Genomic DNA, 19,858 nt, shown 5'->3' on the forward strand with positions numbered 1-19,858 from the left:
CACATTTATTTCCTCATAGTGATGTTGGTCTCCTAAGTATTCTGGACCTTCAGAATTTCTGAAGGTGGAATATGTTTGGTTCATTAGCGAAGTGTCTCCACAGGTTGTGAAAGCACATCAGATTGAATCAGTATCTGCAAAGGTTATTTCATGAGGGGGTAATGATTCTCTGGTGGATTTTATGTCTGTTCTTTTCCTGTAAAATAGAAAATGGTGATAATAAAACTTGTCCCTGTCAGACACTGTTCACAGTAAAAGCACAGTGCTTCTAAACACAGGCATAGATTCTGGGAACAAAAAGCAATATTAAAGCAAAAATCATCTCCTAGTTCCTCTTTTGTGACGCTTATGGTAAACAGCTATACACATTCCCATTTTAATTTGTGCAGGGTTTAATGTGGAAAGTAGAGTACTTTGAAGGCGGTTAATTATCTCTGTCTGTATGCTGTAATCATCTACACCAAACCCAGGAAGCCAGAAGGTCAGCAAAGGCATCTGTGGCCTAAGAATTTAATTTGGACTGTGCATGGATTCCGCCGCCAGAGGCAATGTACCCACTTAGGGATCCACCACTAGAGTCTATAAGAGGGAGGGATGGGTGAGGCAGGAAAGTTAATATCATCAAGAATCTAAATCTCAAATGCACTGATCTTATTTGAAAGCGCTTGCGAATAGATAGTGCGGTCAGAGCCAGACTCTGACAAACTCCAAATGCTTCCTGTACAGATGTGGTGGTGCAAGAGGAAGGAAGACTCTACTGGGAGGCATGGTTAATGCAAGGCCTAATTATAAGAGATAACAGCAAACAAATTAAAACTGACCAAGAGCCTGTGTGCTGAAATTTAATTTAATTGGACAAGATGAACACTTCAATTTAAAATTAGCAAAAGTCACAGGAAGAGGGCATCAAAGCTGAACATCTGGAAACTGTTTAGGGTTTGGTATTACACAGAGCACAAATAGTGTTGTAGAAACAACCTGTCATATTTGGAATTCACCCTCTGGAAATGGTTGCCTTGCAGGAGAAGATAAATCTGTCCTCTTGGAAGTTAAATGTCAAATTTAATGACACCCTGCAAGGAATGACTTCTTCTCATTCTTGAGAAATGTCCCAAAATTAGAAAGATGTAATTTAACCCATTATGACCTGAGGCATTCTATGAATAATGGGCAAAGATATACTCATGTTGCAGGTCAGGTTTCAATGTGCTGATGAATTGAAGTAGACTTTTGAATATGTTGCATTAAAAAGTAAATCCTGTGTTACATGGCATCAGTGTATTTGATCGCTGAAGGAGACTTCTCAACATGTGACAACCCGTAAAAGGTTCTCGAGGTATTACAGTCATTCAAGAAGCATAAAGGAAAAATGTCACATACTGAAAGCTTAAAATTGGTTTTGACTACTTAAAACCCAAGGGTGAATTGGTGTAACAGCGACTGGCACAGAGTAAGCACATTTGTGTATGACCTGCAATTTTGAAAGGATATGGATTTGCATAAAATCAAATCTACTATTCTGCTCATTAGCTGTTAATATTCTGTAATATTGTTTTATTATTTCTGTATAAAAGACCAAACTTTTGTCACTTTTTCAAAACAGTTTTGGGATTTAGTCGCAAGGGTGAGACCCTTTATGAGCTGCCTCTGGCCATTCATAAATCACCGGTTAATCTGGCCTGTGCCATGACAATATGAGCTTTCATAAATGCAAAGCCAAAACAGGCGTGGATTGTAACTCAGCAGCGTTGGTGTGGAGCAATACACATAAAATGTGTGTCAGACATCTCCTGTCTTAAATCCACTACATCACACCCTCGAGCTGTGATGCTACACTCAGCACAGACCATTACAGCTCTGTCACTACCTCACTCGGTAGTTCAAAGGCATAACAGCAGCCGGTTTACTTCAACCCACCCATGGACCACACCAAGACAACGTAAGGCATCTCAGGCCCAGTTTTTAAAAGTTTTGTGAAAGGAACAGTTGTCTTGTTGTTTAAATTCACAAATGTGGATTTCAAAGGTTAATACATAAAAAGTGTGACAAAACAGACAAAGCTATGTGGCATTACTTTGGAAACACTGAGTAAAAGTAGAGTAATATTTCCATACTGTCATCAAAAGGCACAGGTTAACATTGTGAAACCTAAAGTTAGTTACCAAATTCTCACCAAGTGAACCAAAACCACACATTAATAGATACCTTTCAGGCCATGTTTATGAACTAAACATCACATATGTACACATAATATAAATGAAATCATCACACAACCATTACGAAAAAATGCCGTGTCACTGTGTGTTGGTACTCTTACAAAGCCACACATACTCTAGAAACACAATACATACACAGCGACAACCACACAATATCATAAACTTTGTCTTTTTTACTCAATACTATGCCAAAAATGTAAAGAAATACACCTCTGGCAGCTCTAAGGAGATGGATAAGAAAGGCAAGCAATGACAATGTCTGTTCTGCAAGCCAGAACACCGTAGCAGTGCAGAAAGAGCATTTGCATAATGTAGCATAAAATTGTGTATTATTGTTAGAACTTTGCTCACTTTCAATATTATGGCACATTTATGAGGTACGGTATATATGATATTTTAAAGTTGCTCTGCTACAGAATTTTTTTCAATATGACCGATAAATCTGTGGCTTACCTGGTGTTGCTGAAGATTACACTACCTGTGCTAGAGTATCAAATATGAACAGAGGTGAATTTATGATGGTATTTGATTGCAGTCATGTATCTCAATGAGCCATGGGAACACAAGGTAAATAAGCAAACTTGCAGAACCTGTTATATACTACAATTGTTTAAGTTGTTTTTTTTAAATTGTTTGATACTCTTAAACAGTCTTTGACAAATACAGGTACGAACTTACAGAGGACATCTTAACCACCTAACAATCACAGCCTCAATTCCTGCAACACTGTAACAGATTATAAAGAACTGAGAAGTTGATGAAATCACCTCAATGGTCCTCAGAAAAAGAAGCTTTTGAAACTTTGCAATGTTCATTTAGTTTTTGTTGTTGTTTTAAACTTCAAGCAATAAAATGCTATGTTCTGAACAGGTATTGACTTTTCATTGATGATTAAGCAATGCTAGTAAAACAGCACCCTGAATTGCATTCTCACACATCCTGATTAGACATTCTGTTTGCCCTTGAGAAAAATAAGCAGAGAAAGATGGAGGGAGAGAAAGGAAGTGTCATGTGATGTTCACTGGCGTTTCTTCAAAAGCATCTACCCCACTGTGCTAGAGTGGCACAAAGCATCTGCCTCCATCACTCAGTCAAAAGGGGAAGTCAAAACTTTATATCGTTAACCACCAGTGGATATTTCTTTTTTCTGTTTTTTTTTTTTTCCTTTTTCTTTTTTTCTCTCCAAATATATCTCTGTGTTTACCTTTCTGAGTTTTCTTCTGTGCGCCTGCAAAAGCATCAATATCTGCCTTTCTTTTCTTTTTGTTTTGTGCAAATGGACTCCTCTGTACCTTCTTTTTTATTTTCTTCACCTTCTTTTCCAACAAAATCCCTCTTTCGTCCGCAGAAAGCTCAAAAATGTAAACAGTCAAACAAAGTCTGTGTTTTTTTGCTGCTAATGTTTTATTTATCGAGGACTTTTGCCTGTCTGTGTGTGTGTGTTGTGGCGGGGAATGGATCAGCTCTGTGGCCCCAGTGCACTTTTTTTTTCCTTTAGACTGCCTGGAGCAGCAACAAAGAGTGTGTGTGTGTGCGTGTGGTGGGTGGGAGGTTATGAGAAAGCAGCAGCAAGTGTTGTGAGCAGGTGGCCCGTGACATGACACTCACCGACACAGACAAAATAGCCACGGTGTTCAGATATGCACAGAAACACACATTTTTTCACACACACACACGCACGTACACTCACACAGTGTTTTTCAGTTCTGTCTCCCTAGAGTGTTGGCTTTCCCACACACACACACAAAGCTGGTTTGATTTTTTGCTCCCCAGCATGGCTCCCTTATGGTCCGTCTTTTAAGCCCGCCATCCCTGGAACCGCTTCACATGTTTTTATCTCCTCTTTTTCCTCTCTTGGGAAACTATATCCCAACTCCCTGTGCAGTAAGGTTCGTTTTTGTTTCATGGAAACAAGTTCATTTATCTGATTTCCTGTCACTGGCAGCAGACTTGGGTGGGGCACTGGGCAACTTTGCTTACAAAGCAACACGAGACGTGACGCTCCCATACCCGGGATGGAGGCGCTATCAGGACGACGTCTTCGAAATGATCCGGCTTCAAATTACAGCCCTCTGTGGCAGGGTCTCCATCTTCCTGTTTCTGTGGGAGCCAGTGGACTCCCGTAATGAGATGTTAAAAAGCTAACCTCCTCTCATTACTCCTAACTGTCCTCCCCCCCGTCCTCCTCTCTCTATTCCCCCCTCACTTGACAAGCTCAGAGCAGGTTTTAATGAATATTTTAGTGCCCTCTTGTTCTCATTCTGCTTGCTGCTTGGGATCAATGATTAGGTCTATGCTGCTACCTGACAACTCCTCCTTCCTTTCAAGTATTTTGTTTGTGCGTCTCTTTTTTTTTATTACATTTTGGGGCTAATTTCAACACTCTGTACTGTATCCTCCATTTACGACCTCAAGAGGGATACTTTCATTGACTCAGTTAATTACAATATGAAATGTGTTTTCTGCAGACTTAATAGAGGCAGTGGGGCGGGGCTGGGTCGCTTCTGGCCTTCATTGTCTCTTATTGAATTCTGTGAGTTTATTGAATGTCATTGTCAAGGGGATCACGGTGAGGGAAAAAAAAGCAGACAAAAGTGAAAATGTTGTTGATGCGAATCAAAAGTGTCCAAGTGTTTTGTCACATTTCAAATTTCAATAATTCATCAAACAGGTGGCTGCTTCACTGCAGCTCCCGCTACAACAAAGGAGGGGGAAAAAAAAGCTTCACTAAGTTTTGGCAGTTCAGCAAGAAGTTTCCTGAAATTCAAGAGAGAAAATGAATTATGACATCCCTTACATTGCCAGATGGTTGTTAAATGTTACATGTCACCCTCGAACAGAATTAGCTGTGAAAAACTGTCAGACATGAACGCAAAGAAAGGAACCAGGCCCATGTCCCACTTAGCAGGCTTCTAAGAGAAAAATCACCGTCCTCAGCAAAGCAGTCGAGATTCAGTCATTACAATCCCAATTTGTGTGCTTTGTTAAAGTGACAACTGAAATCACGCATAATTACTTTCAGCAGGAAATGACAGATGTTTGACTCCAGTGCGATAAAATTCCTGCCAACCTTGTTTGTTGTTGTTTTGGGCTGCAAATGTAGCAACACATAACAAGTTATGTCTGAGTGCAAGCTGATGATCCATACGGCAATGTGTGACAAATGTATACGGCGAGACTAATTTGAGGATTCTTCCTCGGAAACACTTCGTCTTGCTACATCTGTGCACAGCTTTTCAAGACAGGGTTTATAAAACCAAATAGACAACTTGTGAGTATTTTGATTTGATCTAGATGTTAACCCAAAGAATTTAAAGGTACACGTTACGCGTTTTAGTACCACTGTTATCTTGTTTGTCATGGTATATATTGTTATGACACCATGAATTGCAGCTAGTCGGCCACTTAATATGAGTAAGAATTTAAAGAATTTTGAAGAGATGGTTCAGATCTTCTGATCTGAGATTCTGTAGAAAGGTTATGAACAATTAATATCTTGCTTGTTGTAGACAGCCCTCTGAACAACTTCAATTTGAAGAAATAGTTGAACTTAAGAACTAACAGCTAGCATGAGTGGGGCCAAGAACAATGTGTATTGTTGCTGCCTTAAAACAACTCCAGTCTTTAAAACTTGTACCTTACTGGAGATGGGCACTAGCTACCCGTGACTCGGAAAAGACACATGGGTAAAGAAAATGGATGGATGGACAGTTATTCAAGCAGAAATGTGATCATATTCCTGCCAGAAGTATTCCAGGCTGTACCAAAGATGGTGCATCTTGCTGCTACTGCTATTTGTGCTTGTACATAACATTACAAACATTTTTTTATGTAAATAACCATGTAATGCATGTTTGATGACAATGTAAAGGGTTATGAGATAGTGTTCACATGAACATCCTATGGAGTGTTCAAAGTTTGAAGTTGTTTTAAGATTTACTTTGGTCTAGCTAGTCAGTACAGTCAGAACAAAAGTCTATTTTCCAAACTGAGGTTTATTAACTAGCCATCTGCAACAGGTAAGATATTAATTGTTCATAACTTTTCCACAGAACCATTTTCTAAAAGATCTGAATATTCCCTTTCAAAGCATCTTTAATTAGATTATGACAAAGATTGGTTTGATTGAAACATTTTTATGTGTGTGTTCTGTGCTATAGTCTAACCTGGACTCATTATTTGGCGAATACCAATGTTTTTTTCCTTTTATGTTTATCCCTAATATACATGAACTTTACATTATACACTACCTGATATTTTTATGTGTTTTAAGCTGTGCATTTTCATAATCCAACTTTAAAACATAGTGCATCTGTTCCTAGGGGTTGTTTATTAATACAAAGCCCAATTCACAAGGGCAACTGTTGGCTGGCTTGCTGCTGTCTCCACAAAGGAAGAACTACAGGCAAAGATGGGGGCAACAGATTTGTGCATGCCAGTAGAGGTTTATAGACTCTAGCTCAACGGCAAAGTCATTCAAGACATTAGACTGAAGATAAACCGACGGCTTAGCTGTTCGGCGGCAGAAATACAGAATGAGAGACTCACAGCAATGCTGATACAAAACAGAGCACACTGCCTTGGATGATCATTACTAAGGTTCATTTACAGAAGCCATAAGACCGCTTTTATCTTCCCCAGACCACTGGTTTCCAAACCTTTCAGCGTATGACCCACAAAAAACCCATGACAGTGGCTTTGGTTGAAGTATTCAGGCCAATTAAACGAGAGCATAATGATACCAATAACTGTATCAACAACCATTGCGATCACTTCTATCCTTAGCCAACTGTGCTTTTTATCTTTTTATACAGTGATGGTAAAATATGTTATCATTCATTTTTAAATTGAACTGAAATTTTTGTAGCTCTCATCTAGACCTCAAAATTGAACCAACTTTGGGAACCTCAGCTCTAGATAGGAAGATAGCTTTAGCTCAGTAGGTGCTATCATCTTATATGAATGTAAAATTAACAGCGAGAGAGATGAGGGCTTTAGAGGAGGTGGTTAAAGGAGCAAGAACAGAAACGTTTCAAAATCAAATGCAACACTTACAGTAATAGTTTTTATTACAGCGTAATCTATGTTGTTGTTGCACCTTCTTGCATATTTGTTATTTCACTCGAGACTATTAAATGTGTCAGGCTGTTTTTGTGGTGTACCACCATGACCGATCAACCAACGACTTTGTTTTTCTAATTACCATTTCACCCCTGGCCACACTGTGACCCGTGCAAACATAATGTCATTTTTCAGAACTGTAGTTGAAACAAGCCTCTTCTGCAGCCTGTGGCGTCTGTTGTTCTAAAGCTGTCACTTTCCCAAAGGCAACACTCTGTGATTTGTAAATATTTGTCTATCTTTATTTACCAGCTCAGGCTCTTAAAACGGCACAGATCAGATTGTGCTTCATACATGGCGTCTATCAACAGGAACTTTGTCAGCAGTGTCAAGAAAGAGAACTTGTGTTTTTGAAGAACACTGATATAAAAGCATGGACAAGACCATTATTTCTTTAGTAAACACACAAGTATTATAAAATAAGATGCAGTTTAAACCAACAAACATACATTATTTTAATCTAACCAAGTTTTACTTGCTTTGATTACATATCTTGAGTCAGTTGTGATTACCAGCAAGAAAAATCCTTTGCATACAGAAACGAGTAATTTCAGAGCAGCAGCAAATGAGTCACTCATGCAAGACATGTCTAGAAACAGAAAGTACATTTGGTGTTTTGTGTTGGGATCATTTCCATTTTTGTTTTGGAGCTCCCTTGTGATGGTTAGCCTACACTTGCATTTTCTCTCAGCCACGTTTTGGAGAATCAAAGTGAAGTGACCGGGTACATATGTTTTTAACAAACAAGCTAAATGTTCCTGTTTTAAGCTTTTCCCAATTATATTTATTATGTTGCTGTAAACAGACCTCTAAAATGGTCTGGGGATTTTTTTACAAACTATTGTGTCGATTGCTTACAAAATATCTAATTTAAAAGCTGTGATTTTTATAAGTAGCTTGGGTTGAATTAATCTGTGAAACCAATCACCTACAATTACAGAGCTGCAAAAAAATTATTATGCGGCTTGTGCCCTTTAGCTTTACAAGGCAGTTAGTGTCTTATAAGCCATGGTTTCGGTTTTATGGCTGCAACGGTTTCTGTTTGGCCTCACGACTCTCATTAAGCTGGTTTCCAATGGCAACAGGCACTTTTTTCAGCAGAAGACTCTGATAAAAACACAGCGTACCACCTCCCCTGCACCAAACAGTTGTCACATAAGTTACTGTTTTGCTAGTGAACATTGTGGCACATTTAGCAGCTGAAGATAAAGTACACACTCTCTATTTTTATTTAAGGCAAAGTGATTTTTTAACCCAGCCATTTATTCTTTTCTATGCATATAACATATTGAGCACATTCTGTTTTATCCTTTTTCACCCCATTGTGACAAAAACTAGTTTTTCTATGCTGCCTTGAGCTACTTTATTTAATAAAACAATTACTTCTGGATAATGTACAGTACAAGGTTACAAGGGTCATTTATAAATTATGAGCCTGGAGTCAAAATAGTCATGACTATGGCTTCCTAGAGGAGAAAAAAGAAGATATTTCCTCATTAGCTCTGGTCTTGAGACAGCTGAAGGACTTAAGTTACTGATTTATTGAAGTTGTTGTGTTGTGGAACCTTGTTTTGACCCTTAACAGCATTGAAAGTGGGAATGATGAAGTGGGCACAATGAGGGAGTTCAAGCAGAAGTCACTTGCCGCAAAAGAACATGCAGACATCAGCTTTCAGACAGAAGATGAGCTAGTTCTGCTGCAAAACAATCTTCAGAATCAAAACAAAGCTCTAATGCACCCAACTCTGTATAATTTTAGTATATATATATAAGGGACCATAATGATTTGTCAGAACAGTTCTTCTGAGGTGTTTGCTGTTGCAAATGTTCGCATCGTTCGCTCTGAATTCCTTTAAGGACAGTTTCACCCGAGCTGCAAATTAAAATGTCCTAAAGATCAAAAGTAAAAAGTGAAAAGAAGGGAAAAAGTAGCACCTAATTCTGAGCTGTCACTGCAAGAGTGGGGCATGCTGGCATCAGTTGTGGCTTCATCCTCTCTTCAGCTGACCTGCAGACTGCTGTGGTTCACATGGTGGAGATATTCAAATATATGTGATTTATATATATATATATATATATATATATATATATATATTTATGTATATGTGTGTATGCTCAACAAAATTGATAAAGGAGGCTCATCCCTATTTTTGACGTGCTTTAATGCAAACTTAGCATGCATTGTGCATTATGTCTTGCCTCCTGCAGTGAGAGGCTGCTTCAAACCCTCTTTTTCATATTTCTATCTGAGAGCATGTCTCCTGCTGTGACATGTTTATGAGTGTGTGTGTGTGTGTGTGTGTGTGTGTGAAAAGTAGCTGCAAAAAGAGTCTGAACTTAATCTTAATTAGGAACAGATGAATATGTTTAGTTTATCTTTCCAAGCATTTTTTTTGTCTGGTTTTGTTTACTTTTATTTATTTAGATTTGTATTTGTTAGCCTGCATGGCTGCTAGCAAAATATACCATGAACCAGTAGATGCAATTTAATAAAATTCAGAAAGTTATCAAGATGGCTGTAATAACCAATTGACCTAAGGAAACATAAAAACAAGTATAAGTCAGTCATTTTCAATAATGTTGAGCTAAAACTTGGTGTGGTAGTAGCTAAGAGTCATCCTCATCACATCTGAGCAATAACACATCATGCAACTGTTTTGTTTGAAACTTTGTCGTGGAAGGCAGCAGTTTCATTACCATTGTATTTATAGTAAATAAAATCAGTTTGTTTACTACTCTGACTATAAATTCCAGGGCAGTTATACAATAAAAATGTCAGATTTATGCCATTTATTGACAATATTAAGATACAAGCAAATATATCTGTATTTTAACATTTGTCATATGTTTTAAAGATACTGCTGTTTTTTCCCCATCTTCAAAAAAAAAAAAAAAAGACAACAAACAACCAAAACAACATTCTTTAAAAAAGAACAGGCAGTCCAGTTACTAGACCATTATCCACAGCTATGGTATTTTATTGCCAGTTTTTTATTGTATTGAACTGAAAATACAGAATCTTCTGAGAGGTAAAGAGTGATTTATTGATAGTGTTTATTCATTAAAAGTTTACACACAGCATAACCGAAATAAAATTGTACCGACAAGTAAATACAATTTTCAAAGTAAGCACAGGAGTAATTGACATTTGTTTTGTGTTGAACAGCTGAATGTCTTTTTATGAATTACCATACAGCCTTCAAAACATTTTATACCATGCACAGACAGGCAGCACCAGATGCAGATGACTAAACAAATATTTCATTATTTAGTTTCTGTCACTCATTTTATGAAGCACGCTTCGCACATCACTGCACACATATTCAAATAATGTATATTTTTTTTTGGTCCTTCTGGCCTGGCAGAAGCAGACAGGTAATTAGATTGTAAGTCATTGAACCGATTTTTAAATCGGAGCTACTTTCAGTGAAGTTGTTATTTTCACTTGTCAAATTGTCCATAAAACAGAGTTTGGGGCAAAACAGCTTTAATTACATGTGTAACTTGATTTTAGACATCCTCTCACTGTGTTATAAACAAACAGACATAAAAATTGCATTTGCTTGAAGCAAATATTTGACACTTGCCTCACTTTTTTCCATTTAATAACTTTCCTTTTACGACAGTCCCACCTTGCTCTCTTTCTATCTCTCTTCTTTTGTCTTCACCATGTTGGTCAACCGAGCTCTGATGTCTCTAAAAAAGGAGCCTCATGTCATTTGTCTTTTCCAGGCAGAAGAACTTTGCCCGAGGCATTGAACAGCAGCTCCCAGATGGGATGGTGGTGGCATCGGTGCCAACGGAGGTTCAGTGCCACGAGGAGCTGTCAGACCCCGTGCCTGACCCAGAATACCTCACGGGTATGAGACCATATTTCATCCTATGCTCTGTTGGCTCACTTCTTTATCACAGTATTCCGTCACTCGCTTGTCTAAATTTAAAGATTTAAAAAAAAATTAAAAAAAAACTATCCAGAGCTTTGTGATTGATGTGGCTCAGCAGTAGTCTTAACAGAAAACACTGTTTTCTATTGGGTCACTAGCATTTCTATCTTCGCGCTCACACTCCTGTAAGTCATGCATTTATGGACCTCATGACTAATTTGGCCTAAATACTGTGTATTCAGAATAGAAATGTCTTTGGGGTTCCTAAAAGAGGTTTTTTTGTGTGTAGAAAAATCTAAAGTTGACCATCTTCAGTTTGCAATGCAAAACAACATCAGTAATGAAAAGAATCAGGGAGAATAAGAGTCTATTTTTCGAGACGTTTACGCTACAAATGTGGTACCTGGCAGCAATTTTAAAACAGAACACAAATTTTCTATATAAAACAGCTTCCATTTACACTAGGAAATGCACTAAGATTAATGTTTTTCCTGTTTTCCTGTGTAATTTTCCATTTAAATTGAAATGTTTTGTACCATTTGCTCCATTATGGGTTTCCTACTGGCTAATTAAATTGAAAAGAAAATTTAAAAAAAATAGAAAAAGTAATGAAAATAATAGCAAAGATAATTTGCCTCTGAAGTAATAATCTGTGTTAAGAAGAGTTGAGAATAATGGTATTTTCCTTCTTCTTTTGGCATTTAAATTGCAGAAGAGGAGAAATTTTCCAAAAAGCAGACATCTGTAATGAAGGGATTATTCTTCCCAGCACTGTGTTGCATAAGTAACAACCTTTGTCTTGATATTTTACTACAATAGAGGGTTTAAACTTAATAACTGTAATTCGGCATATTTCTGTGAAGTGCTTCATTCAGGCGGACTGCTAAGGTTGCTGCGGGCTCCTCATAAGTGGCTCTAAATCGCCTCACATTGAAGAAGGCATCAGACTGCAGGGCATGATTTGTTACTTGTTTTTGAAATAACAGCTGAGACACGAGGCTCGTTGGGGTAGCAATCCAAAACCACATCATTTGAGGTCGCCTGAAGAATGATGGAGAATCAAATAAGATGGTAAAGTGCTGGCTCAAACTGCCTTTCTTGGGAAACTTTAGAGTATATTAAAACTGACTAATCTAAATGGATCTTCTGCTGCCATACCCCTGAGGCCTGGTCCCCTCATCCTTTCCCATTCTGTGTTCCCGCTTTGCCTTCACAGCTCAAACCTTTTTATCCGTCCATCGCCGCTGGGTTTGCAGTGCATACGTCCAGAACAAAGCCCAGCGCAGCAGCACTTCACTTCTAGCGACTCTCTGCTGGGCTTTGGCTGAAGCAGCCACGGGCCTTACTGAGTAATATCATGAATTGAGATATCATTTCAGCCCATCCAGCAGAGCTGCACAGCAGCACTCAGGCTGCTTTGGGTCACTGTGTTTTCTTCCCACTGATGAGAGAACTAAACTAAAAACTGAGGCTAGAAGGACAATGGGATGTTTGGTTAAATTGTCCAAGAAAATGGACAATAAAAGAAGCTTAAGTTTATCATGAGGAAATAGGATCCTGTTGTCTCAATTGGTCTTTTGTTTTACAGTTTGAAATAGTAATATTTAAAAAAAACAACAACGACATGAATTTAGCATGGCTTTAGTTTTATACAGTTAAGTTGAAGTACTAAAGTTTCTATAAAACCAGTATTGAAAAATAAAGTACCTTTAATGTCTAGATGCTAAAGTAATATTAGAGCACACACTGATACCACTTCATTTGTTTTTTTTTCAAGACTTTCACATGTATTTACCAACACACTAAAGCTGAAAACATTATTTTCTACCTTCAACTTCTATGTCATGGTTTTTTTTTATCCATATAAATGCAAATATTACTTCTTTCACAAAATCAAATATTCAAAAAGGTACACAAAAACGATTCTGTCTGTAAATCTTCAATTTTATTGTGAAATTAAGAGAAAATGGACACGCATTTTCCAACACTTTTCATAGTTTCTTAATTTTCAGACTCTTCAGAAGAGAATTTGTAAGCTGACAAATTATTCACTGAACCTTTACCTAGAAAAGCTGTGAGACGTAACAAAAAGCTCTGGGAAAAATGGTGAGTTGATGTTTGTATAATTGTAAAAAGCTCAATTAATTCTACTTCTACTTTACTTCTTCTACTTACTACGTACTTTGTCTTATGCAACACTTCACTGTATTGTTTTTGTGCTGGTTGGCATGAAAAAAAAGGCAAATTCCTCCGGGTCCTTCCATTTAAGATGTTTTTCAGTAAACTGACACTGACCCATCGCCCTGTCAGAAACAATGGAGGATTCACAAACATGTGTTATGAAAGATGACAAGTAATCACTTCAGGCAGAATAAATGTGCAGCATAGTTCAGCTCAAATTTTAGCCAAAAACTTCTTTGTATAGAAACTCTTTGCTGCATTACAACACTATGCTGTTCCTTTTTTTTTTTCTCAGTAACTCAGTCTGCAGTAATTTGTCCTGTTCCTGGAACTTGATTTACTTTGTCCTTAAAACATATTTTTCAAGCTATTATTTTTTTCCATCTCTATTAAAGCTGACTCAAACTGATTATATGTATTCACTTTGGTTTGACTCAACAATCCTTAGCATGATTCAAGCAGCACCTTATTAACCCAGGTCCTTAAATTATAGTCCTCAAAAATAAAAAAATAAAATAAAAATTACTATAAAGTTGGTAAGGTAAAAAAAAGACTTGGGTTAAAAGAATTAAAAAAAAAAAAAAATTCAATCTGTCCCTCAGCACAAAAACACCTTGACTTAATCATTGCTAGTTTAAAAAAGCCTCTGCAAAATGAAACATAGCGTTGTTGAATTGTGGAATCGAATCTGTTTTTCCATTTTGATATTTTGATTACTGCATGTTCTCAAAGACTCTAGCTTTTATTATTTTCTATTTATTTTTTAATTTGCCAGCTGCTCTTACTGAGTATGCATACCAGCTGAAACTCTCACATGACCACTTCTGACAAATTTAATGTCTTTGAACCCATTTGGTTTAATTTATTAAAATCAGATTTATGACTACAAGAATCTGCGAGTTGTTTGTGGCTTGGATTTTATCAAAGCAGAGAAAAATTAGAAGTACTGATTGTGTTTTTTTTTTTTTTTTTACTGGTATGTATTAGAAACAAGTATTAATAACAGACTTATTGATACTTATAATCAGTAATATTACTGGCTTCGTGAGCATTCGATGGTCATACTGTTCTGCAGAGCAGTAGGAATCTGTTTGCCTACTGGCCTTTTGAAACAGATGGCCTGTCGTACGCTCATTGAATTCTTTCTTAAAGACAGTTGCTCTCTCTCAGCTGAACGACAGCAAATTGTTTCAGAGGTGGTGGGAAAACCTTTTTCATCTTCAAACTCTTGGCTGGCAGAGTGGTGGCGCCATCCATATGAAGTCACCTGGGGCATCGTCTCACCCTACTGCACCTGTTCTCTTGGCCTCTGCGTATTCACAGAGCGCACAAACACAATCATTCGATGCAACGCTTTCCAAACTTATCTAGCTGGCTTCCTTCCACCTCCGTTCGTCTCCTGGCAGGCCGTCAGCATTATCCCTTCGCCCGCGGTTAATTGCAAGGCTCAGGTAATTGTCTTTGGGGTATACAGATGTGCAGAGGTGGTGGTGGAGAAAGGAACGTCTGCCGAGCTGAGATGAACACATGCCACCCCTCTGTCCCTTGCTGATTCATCCAGGTTTTGTTGCCATGGTCAGTGTATTTGTCACAATGTCAGCACTCCTTGTTCCACTCCACTCCAGGCCTCACAGGGGTGAAATCATTCATCTCTCTTTTCATCTTCAGCCTTTGGAGCCATTTATCATGAGGCCAGAGACTTCCATCAATTATTCCAATGGGAGGAAGCCCAAGAAAAGAGAGCCTTTTGAAAGGCAAATACATCTTGATTTAATTGGAAAACAGGTATTCTCGGGGCTGCAGAGCAGATTTCCCCAAAGATGGAGCTTGAGGGATAACTGACCAGAAGAGAGACGACAGACACAAAAAAATTGAGGGGAAAAAGAGACAATAGAGAGTAAGAAAGTTGTAAGAAAAGACCATGGCTCTTTTAGTAGATGAAAGACAGAAAGACAATCTTAAAAACCTAAGAGAGACCTGCCAAAGGACTGAATAAGATTTGGTTTTGGTAGCTTCTCCAGACAGAAAGAGCGTCCCGACAAAGGCATGCATTGGGTGAAATTAAAAAAAGTAACAAAACCCGGGGACATCTTTTGCTAGTAGCCACTTACACTGATATTGCCTCTTCTATCTGCAACTTAGATATTCAACTCTGTCCCAATAAAGAGTTCCTTTGTATCCTTGTTTGTGTTTTTGTCCCATGGAGCATGCAGCCAACAGGTGAGAGGCTGGTTTTATCCTGAATAAGTAGCCGGTCCCCCCCAGAACAAATACAAACAAGTTAGAATAACAAAAGAATAGGGTAGGTGCATGGTTCTTGTCAGTGTGGGTTGTTGGAATTGGGTCTCTTACCTCTTACATCCAACTGTGATGACAGGGTATCATATTCATGACTTAATAGAAGGCTTATCATATTCTACTTAAATTATTTCTACTTAAAGGGGAGCTGCCTCTTTACCTGAGACTACTGGGACCTGAGGTTGCTTTGTTTTAAGACGTCCTAATTTGGTGTGCTGAAAATATATTTGTTGACATATAGGCAGGATATCACAGATGGTCAGCAGTCAATTTGTGACTAGCAAGTTTATTTTGTTTTAGTTTGTTTTGTCTTGTTTTTAATGGAGCTGCAACAAAAGGTGCACATTTGTACCACGAGTACTAGTCTGTCTTTAAAGCAGACACATTATTTTTGTTTAATCTTTTTTGACACAGTTGTAGGTCATTTGTGCAGATAGTGCACATTATATTTTTTATTGTTCGTTATAAGTATTAATGTTTGTTATTTTGCAATACCTAAAAGCATATTAATGGGACAAAAGTGTTATAAAAAAACAGGAAAGATCTACATAAGAACATATGCAGGACATAAGTCACTGTTGATTCACCCTCTGATACAATTAATACACTTTTAACTTTCTATTAATTTTATTCATTTTTTGCACCATCATTTCACCTTTTTTTTCAGTTGTCTCAAAATGTTTGCATTATTGAGTTTTGTACTGTATTTTGAATTCCCATGCATTATAAAATAAAAGCTGCTGCCTGTGTTACAAACCCTGTCCAGAAATAACAAGATAGCTTGAACAAGATTAAACATTTTTAACAACATCTTGTCCTTGTCTAAAATCGCAAGGCGAATATCTGATTTCTTGAAGTAAGGCTCTTTTTATTGACAAGATTTTTTGACTCGTATTGTTGCTGATTGCATCACACAAGCATTCTTCCACCAGCACACTTTTCTTTTTTTTTTAATCCACAGTGTTTGGTGTCTGGCATGCTCGTATGTGTGTGTGTGTGTGTGTGTGTGTGTGTGTGTGTGTGTGTGCAAAGAAAAAGTGAAGACAAGGCTTGCAAAGCTTTCATGCTCTTCTGTCATACACCACCATGAAATGTGAAATCTCACCACCGATGTTTGTAAAAATCTCATCTCTGATCGCCTTTCACACTGCATTTTAAGCTTTAAATATATGTGCGCCCAGAAAGACACTTGAGCTGAAACGTATGAAATTACTGTTGGGTGAACTTCAAACTTTTTCTATTAGAATTTGACTTGACATTTATGCTGAAAGGTTAAGACACAAAGTTAAATGCCAATTGTTCCAAACTCAGCTCCTATCCATTAATAATACATGGTTATTGGTCCGGATTGCAGTTTAGGCTAATGAATCTCATTGCAATCAGTGCATTTTAATATTTTTGAGCTTTGATTAGATTTAAATCGATCACATAGTCATTTGGCAGTAAGCTTATTCTTTCCTTAGCCAGAGCAGGTCCAGTTTCACCCATCAAGGTCATCCTTTGTATTACTATATTCCCCTCATCTTGTCATTTTCAAGCTGGCCTCCCCTTGGGCTCTGCCTGTGGCCTCTGCGCACACTCCCCATGCTACCAGCCTTTAGATATGTCAGCACAGAGATGGCACATAATCTATATTTTATAAGGCCTTGATATAATTGGTGGCAGTGAGGGAAGGTCATGCCTTCAGGGGCCATCTTCTTTTCTCCCAATGGTTTCTGAGACGAAGTCCTCAAACAACATCCCTCAAGTCGAGAATGTGGATTAGAACTGATGAGGCAGATTAGGCAGTCAGTGTCACTGTTTTAAGGGGAGCTGAGATGCAGAGTGTGCCAGAGTGCAGAAATTATTCAGCATGTGTTTGCTTTGAAAACCATGTGCGGGTTTTGATTTATGCAGCAGAGACACACTCTGGGGCAAAATCTTAAACACAACAACAGTCTGGTTCATTGGACGGGTTGCACATTTTTGTTTTGGTTTAATAAAGCTTTAAAAAAAATTCTAAAAGTGAGATGTTTTAACTCAGGTTTAATATTATCTAGTTCTATTTCATAAGCAAGAAATACTTCAAATAGTGAAAACTCAACAGTTTTGCTTGGAAGATTAGTTATTTAAAAAAATTGAAGTATTTTTTCTATTTTTTTTTCTTTCTTTTCTTGTAAAACAAAACAAACGTGTTTCAGCATCTGTCTTTTGAGCCCCTTAACTCCACAGCATCTTTAATGAGATTTATCGACATTGATTTCACAAAACAACATTACAAAAGCTATGAGATGTAATATGATATAATTCAAAACAGAAAAAAATGATCTTTTTACTTTACTAAATGGAAGGTCAATTGTGTGTATAGAATTATCATCAGACTAAACAAAAGTCTTACGCTGAATATATTTTAGTATTTTTTTAATGATAGTAAGTAATCAATAGGTCATGGTGGGCATTTATAGTCAGATGTATTTAATGTAAAACATCTTATTGTTGCACAATTAAATTGGAACAATAAGTCAAAAAATAAGCTGCTCATTCTTTCACTTGTACTTTCAAGGACCTTGTTATTACTTTTATTTTCTGTCTTTCTCTTTAGAAAAATGATGGCCGCAGGACCATATCAATCCTGACTAAAAAATCTTTTAGTCTGTTCAGATGTTCAGCTCATACTTTTCTTTTTTACACCAGTCAGTTAACAGAGTTCACCCATGATATGAAAGCTGCTTCACAGTTTGTTAATTTTATTCTTCAGTCTCTCACTAGAGATCGGCCTGCCTAAAGCTGTCAGTGACATAAACCATCCAGGTTCAGCTTCATGAAGTGTGCCTTCTTTCTTCTAGATGCTGTTAAATTTAATCATTTTTGGTTGTGATAAATGTTTTTTGTGTCAAACCTCCAAATATCTTCCAAAATACAACACATTCCTTTAAAAAGTTCTGTAGTAGAATTTTGCTTAAAGAATCATTATCAAAAATATTCCCTGACACTTAAGTACTGTTGCATATCTACTTTTAATTAGTAATATGTGATCAGGATGCTTTGGTGACAGCAGTGGTAGTATTCCAGCTGCATGGAGAATAAAAAATGAAATGCCTCGAGGATCCTATGTACAACAAGTCTGTCTATCAGCAGCTCCTGGTCTGAGTTGTTTATGCTCAGAGGTTGTGAAGGGCATCCAGAGCCCATCATTTTACCAGCTTTGTCATCACGCCCCTTCCCTCTACTCAACTCCCTCCCCTGGGAGACAGAATAAACTGCTAATGCTGACATGGTCGCTTCTATATCTTTGTCCTCTTCTCTGGTGGTGTTAATCAGACTCAGCGACATGCAGTACGAGGCAAAATTTTTCTAAGCACTCACCTAGATTTCACACGCATCGTAGATGTGCAAATCACAACAAGCTAGCTGTCAAACCTTGATTGTGCTGTGCTTCGACCTTGTAATGTTCCTCCACTTTGAATGCTCTTCTGCTGCTACAAGAGTTGCCACCTTGCAAACATGAGAATCTGGCTAAATTTAAATGATATCTAGGACGTCCATATACTGAGGGGGGGTCACTGGCCCTCTGCAAATTTAAGGTTACCTAACCAGGAGCAGGTAAAGTAATACCAAAAAACAAGGAACAGACCAAGAAAATGCAACAAGAACATGCAACAAAACCAAGAAACACAAAACTATGACAGTATTACTAAACTCCAAAGACTCTGACAATCCAAAAATGGTCACTTACAAGAACTAATTAAAAAAAAAACCTTTGAAAAATCTTTAGATAATCTGGAGAATTATTGTTCAAAACTACTTCATACACACACTAGATCTACAAGTTATTTTTAAAGCAAGACACAAGGAAACGATGGGTTGATTAAAAAAACTGCACCATTGTTGACTACATCAAGAATGATAGATGAGGACTTTCTCATGGAAAAAAAAGGTCCCAGAGAAACCATAACTTTTTCTGCCTGTAGCAAACTAATTTCATTAACTATTAATTAACGTTTCTTGCCTTATAATGCCTGTTGGACGAATTTCTTCATTAATTCCAGAAAAGGTCCTAAGTCAATTTGACTATTTGTGTTCATTGTCCAACCACATGATGCCCTTTATAATATTTGGCCTTTAAAATTTAATTGCATTTTTTTGGTTTCTTATCTTTTTTTTTTTTTTTTTTTTTTT

General features: G+C 37.5%; 1 protein-coding gene across 3 annotated transcripts in view; it reads left to right on the plus strand.

Moving 5' to 3' along the window:
* astn1 (astrotactin 1) overlaps positions 1 to 19,858 on the plus strand; it is a 300,003-nt gene that overhangs the window by 135,948 nt on the left and 144,197 nt on the right. For all 3 annotated transcript variants that reach the window (XM_017420879.3, XM_017420880.3, XM_017420882.3), the window contains one exon: positions 11,070 to 11,197. In XM_017420879.3, coding sequence (XP_017276368.1) covers positions 11,070 to 11,197 — 128 coding nt within the window. The remainder of the gene's footprint in view (positions 1 to 11,069; positions 11,198 to 19,858) is intronic.

This window comes from Kryptolebias marmoratus, linkage group LG20 (assembly GCF_001649575.2).
Source record: "Kryptolebias marmoratus isolate JLee-2015 linkage group LG20, ASM164957v2, whole genome shotgun sequence".
NCBI classification, from domain to species: domain Eukaryota; kingdom Metazoa; phylum Chordata; class Actinopteri; order Cyprinodontiformes; family Rivulidae; genus Kryptolebias; species Kryptolebias marmoratus.